Source organism: Cannabis sativa, chromosome 8 (genome assembly GCF_029168945.1).
Source record: "Cannabis sativa cultivar Pink pepper isolate KNU-18-1 chromosome 8, ASM2916894v1, whole genome shotgun sequence".
NCBI lineage: Eukaryota > Viridiplantae > Streptophyta > Magnoliopsida > Rosales > Cannabaceae > Cannabis > Cannabis sativa.
Window position 1 is genome coordinate 27,134,415 of NC_083608.1, and position 6,054 is coordinate 27,140,468.

General features: G+C 31.8%; 1 protein-coding gene across 1 annotated transcript; it reads left to right on the forward strand.

The window, feature by feature from the left end:
* The first annotated feature begins 3,879 nt into the window (after positions 1–3,879).
* On the forward strand, positions 3,880–4,696 carry LOC115700069 (uncharacterized). The gene has a single exon (XM_030627625.2). It carries the CDS (start codon positions 3,987–3,989, stop codon positions 4,548–4,550), a length of 564 nt encoding a protein of 187 aa, XP_030483485.2. The 5' UTR covers positions 3,880–3,986; the 3' UTR covers positions 4,551–4,696.
* Positions 4,697–6,054: the final 1,358 nt, after the last annotated feature.

The window sequence follows — 6,054 nt, forward strand, 5'->3', positions numbered from 1 at the left end:
TGCATTCTCCAATATGATGATTCTTACAACAAAGGCACTCATGATAAGAATAACCCTGACGTTCACTTTTACCTTGGTTCCTTCAAAACTGCTTGTTTCGTCGTGAACCCACAAATTTCAATGCATGTTCCCTCTTCTGCTCAACTAAGGAACCCCTACCACCTCTCCCATAATTAAAAATAAGGGGAGTAGTGACCCGACCTTCTGTCATGTCCTCATGAGGTTTTTGAATAAATTCTTTAGGGCTCCCAGTCCAAAGAGCATCCTTCACATCTGAATCTCCCTGAAGAGCTGGTGACTCTTGCATCTGATTTCCCCCATGCAATGGTTCCACTTAATTACCAGGCATATTTTGGTCTGCTGGTAATGCCGGATTGAAAATGATTGGCATATGAGGTAAAGGTACTACATGAGACCTTTGTTGTTTTAACCTCTGAATTTCCTCATCATGTCGTTGAATCATAGCTTCCATCTCTGCGAACCTTTGCTCCAAATCTAATGGAGCCTGTGGCGGATAATCATCACTCCCGCCAAAAGCCCTCCAATGACTTTCACCTTGGCTACGAGGACAACTTAGATTCCATTTTCTCCAACCATTACTAGCCTTGACCACATTGGTTTGACTCTCCATATTGCACCAACTGTCCATTCTATAGGACAAATCTATTGATTCGTAAGTTAGCCTGATCATCCAACGGTCCACATTGTAATTTTACTTCTGCACTTATGGAATTAAGGCAATGCATGCAAATAAATAATTATAATTTATTATGCTTCCTAACATGCTTTAATAATCACATACAATACTAAACAAGTAAAAGCTTACTAAATCGCGAGCTAAGCTTTTCTCTGATGATGATTGTACAAATCTTGACGATCTTCGGTAGACAAACCTGGCAGCTCTGATACCAAAATTGTAACGCCTTGATACTTAGGCGTGCTACAGTGATTTTTCAATTGCATACCACCTTTGCTAATCAAAGGGTTTTTCCTCGAAAATCATGCTAAATTAAAACTTTGATAAACTTTAAATTTTATTAACTTATATATATATTTATTTATTTACATAGATCGGGGTCCCATATTTTAAACTCTTATAAACATTATACAAATACATTTATAAATTGGTCGCTCAGCGACTACAAAATAAAATCCAAGATGTCCCGAGACTGAACACTCTAGGTCGTGTCGTCTTGACATGTATAAACACCATCCTAGCTCGGAATTCACTCTTGTTCAGACTTTGCCTTTCCTTCACCTACACATGGAAGTAGCAACTGTGAGTCGACAGACTCAGTAAGAAAATCATATAACAACTAATATAATATTGACTTGTATCTAGGAGCCCATACACCTATCTACAAGGCTCAATAAGTGAGTAAGAACATTCTTTACTAAGATACGACCACGTACCACTGTACCACATGCATTCAGCACCGCCACTCTACTAGTGTTGGTAGTGTTGGTAACATCGTAATGTACCCTTTAGACATTGTATACTATACCAATGCACTTTATACCGCTACTGTACTAGTTTTGGTAGTGTACGAATCATAAAAAGCATGCATATATATATCACACATATATACATTCGCATATATATCATAAGTTCTATGCTATTCTTACATTGTTTCCAAATTCAAGTGAGTTGGCCGACCTAATCGAAAAACCTCGTGCCGGATGGATGCCCTAAGCCACATTTACATAATCGGGTAAATAACACGCCAAAACCCTAATCCAGGAAACTCAAACTCCAATTAAGGGTTCTGGTATTGGTAACTACTATAGCAATAACCCAAAAATCAAGAAAATAACCAACTATGGCACTGGAAATAACACGAATTGACAACACAAAAAATTTGGGGAACCTATTTTTGATCCAGTTAACCGGTTTTACAGGGCCTGTGAAACTGGTTAATCGGTTTGCACTAGGTAACCCAAACTAATTCGAAACCATGTCCAATTCGTATCCAAATCATACCAAACCTTCCAAAACACATGTAATAACCTCAAACAACATAATCCAAGCAACAGAATCCAGAAACACACACAGAAACCAAACATGCCATTGTTGAGCCAAGTTTGAGTTCTTAGAACTCAAACTTGCTCAACCCAAGAATTAAGGTCCAAACAATTAGAATCAGACCTAGAACAACTCCATTAATTACAAGAAAATAATCAAGTATAAAGCCTAACTCAAACAGTAGCAAAATCTCAATTTCAACATGCTTGAACTAACAAATAACTTAAAAACTCCAAAAAGAGAAACTAGAGTTCTTACCTTAGGATTTCTCTACTTTATTTCAGCCAAAACCCCTCCAATATTACTGCTAAAAACTAAAGTTCTTGCTGGTACAAGGGAAGCTCGAAGAGAGAGAGAAGGGGAGGTGTAGGAAAATTGGGTTTTTCTATCTTTTTCCTTTAATTTTTAATTTTACAAATAATTGGATAAACCTAGGCTGAAATGAAGTAGAAAAATCCAGCTGTCAAGCTACCAAACAGCCACCACATCTCACTAAAAAAATGACCAAAATGCCCTCGATGCTTAAACTTAAGCTAAATCAAGCCTAGGGGTAAAATGGTCAAAAACTATAACCCTGCTCGAACTCGGTATTCTATTCATCTCAAATATTTATTCAACCAAGAAATAGGTTCTAGACTACCCATGTGATTCTAACGTCCATCCATTGCATTTCTCGTCGTTGCCGAGCAAAAATCATAAAAAATTACATAATTTATATATAATACAGATAATACCCCTAGAGTTTAATAAAATCTTCGGAATCGAGAAATTATAACTCTAATTCCTATTTCTAAAAAATAGAACCCACAATATAATAAATTTATGCGTAACTATAAAAAAATCAATAATTAACTCTAATTGCCTTTACTAATTCATAATATAAATGCAGTCATTATAGAGAGAGAGAGAGAGAGAGAGAGAGAGAGAGAGAGAGAGAGAGAGAGAGAGAGAGAGAGAGAGAGAGAGAGAGAGAGAGAGAGAGCCTTGTGGACCACTAAAAATATGGTGAAAGCTAAAATATTTTTTGGAGATGGAGTTTGGTTTAGGTTAGCTTGTGGAGGTCTAGACCTTGTCTCGAAGATGGAGTTTGATTTGGGTTGAATGTGTTGGAAGAATAAGAAATTACAGAAAAGAAAATGAAAAAGAAAAGAAAGGAAAAATGTTTTTAATTTTTTAATTTTTCTAAATTATTTTTTATAATATTTTACTAATTAATATTACGTGAACTATTAAGAATTTGTCACTTGTACATTTTGCAGTTTACTGTGTTATTTAACTGAAGTTTTTGGAGAGAAGGGTAATGAGCAAAGTATAACTTTCATTCAATCGGTTTTACTGTTAAAATTTTAATTTTAATGATTAAGTGTTAAAAGATATAAAATTCAAGTGATTTTACATTAATATACTTATTTTAAAGTATTTAACATCATATAAATATAAGATGATCAACCCTTAAAATTGGTTACCATATTTTTATATTATTGTAAAATAAATTAAAATATTTTATGAACAGTTGGTGGTGTTTGAATTATACTAATAAAAAGTATAACACTAACTAAAAATAAATAAATAATAGAAACGTGAATATTTATATATGTATAGTAAATTAAATTCAGTCTTTATGGGACTTATTTGCACATGTGCTGAATTTTCTACTCACTTATTGTTAGTCAAAAATTTAAAATAATAAAATTGATATCCTTCCAAATTGACAGTACTGGATATTATTAATTTTTGCGTTGAAGTTTCCTACATGCTATGTTCCAAAGAAGAGACTTTTCCTATGTACTATTTCAGCATAATAATATAATCCCACTACAGCAGTCGGCAGGTCTATAAATAAGCCAGTTTATAGAACAAGAAATAACCATAAAAACGAAACTACTATAGCTAGCTTATTATAATTAATAATAACTAGCTCTATAGTTTTGTTTCTTCAGCCAAAATAAACATATATATAACCATGATGATTCCATTTCCAACCCATATCTTTCTCAGTTCAATTAAGTTTTGTTTTGTGATAATTCCCACAACCATGTGGAATTACATGGTTTTGTGTTTAGATCATTTGACATGTGCATTTGAGATTCTTCTTTACAACCAGTTCTCTTTCCCAGAGCCTAATATTGATAAATATTACTCTGCTAATTATAATAATAACAATAGTACTACTATTCCAAATAAGCCAGTGGGTTCAGAAATGAGAGTAACCAGGTTCGAATGCTCCGAAGGTAAAGATGTAAATGATGGTGATGAAGTAGTAGAGTGTGCTGTGTGCCTTTGTGAGGTTAAAGAAGGAGATGAGATCGGAGAGCTGAGATGCTGCCACGTGCTCCACTTCCGTTGCTTGGAGAAATGGGTCGTACGATCCAAGCAGATGACTTGTCCTGTCTGCCGTGGCACTACCCTACCGGCGAATAATAATAATAATGGAGTCCAACTCTTGTATTTTTACAAGTTTTGCTCTTTCACTACCAATAATACTTCCTCACAACATCACGAACGTGACTCTTGGTGGCTACGTTAATTTTATAATTATAAATAGTATACACAATAATTATTATTTTTTCTCTAAATTTTTTATACTATAAAGTTGTGTTTTTTTTATAGTATATGATCAGTTAATGATAACCATCAAAATATAAATTTTATTAGTCATTCCATCATATTTTATTCAAATGAGTCGTTCTGTGAATAATAATTAATAAATAGATTTAAATTAAATATTTTTCACTCTTTTTACTCTAATAGTTAAAAAAACTATAAATATAAATAAAAATTATTCTATTATTCATTAAAGCGAAAAGAGTAAAAGATATTTAATTTGTATCTATTTATCAATTATTATTTACTATTTTACTCATATATTTCATAATAAAATGTGATGGAATAAATATATTATTGTAAAATTATATTTAGAGAAGTATTATTAAAAAGTTATATATCCTATAAAGAGCATAATTTAACCGTGTAAAAAGTTCAAATAACAAAAATAATAATTATGGTAAGTATATATAATATGACTGTAATGCTAGGCAAATATTGTATGATGTGGTGTTGAACTTTATTAACAAATTACAATAATATAAAGATACTAATCTATTGGATATATTTGTTTCTGGCCGGCATTATTATAAATAATTAAACTTACTTAATTATATGCATTAATTAAGCTGTGTATAAATTATGTTTTATATGGTAATTATCATTTAATAGATTGCTAATATTATTAATCTATAGTCATAAAAAGTAAGTACTATTTAGTTTAGTGTGGTAAATTTGTGTTGTATATATGATTAATCTGGAAACTGTGCAGATGTATTTGACCTATCAAATATTTTTTATAGGTGAAATTAGTGATAACTAATTCTGTTACTGTTAACTAATTAAGCACGTAAGTTTACTTTTCTTTTTGTTGAGTTGTGCATATTTTGTTTAGCTCATCTTTCTTATTAGCATGCCTCTTTGATGGAAAATACATAGATTGCATCTTTTTTGTTTTCTCTCTCTTGTGAGTTCTTGCATGTGCAAGAATTTTAGCTTGAAGAGTGTTCAACCATGGTGATTTAGGGCTGCTAATAAAGAAAGTTTGTCCAGCCAGATCGCGAGGGGTAATTCATGCATCGGAGGGAGTCTAATCCTTGAAGATCGAGTGGGTTAGTCGATTTTTAATTTCCAAGAACTAATTAGAAAATTATTGTTTGGTAAAATTGATACGTAAATATACGCAATCGAAACAAGTAATATAATGATAAATAAAGTATCATTCCCATGAGGATTGATTATCAAATATTAATCAATTAATTCTTTGATTCTATTTGATTAATAAAAATCGTTGGAGAAAAAGTAAGTAAAACAAAACAATAATTAAAATTTAAGAAATAACAATGAAAAAAAACAAAGATTGTTATAATTCCTAATTATCTTTTATTTTACTTCTTAATGTAATTAATTGCCCAATTTCTCTTCTTCCTATTTAATTGACAAGTTGAATTAAGTAGTTTATAATCTGGTTAAGACTTATAAACTCA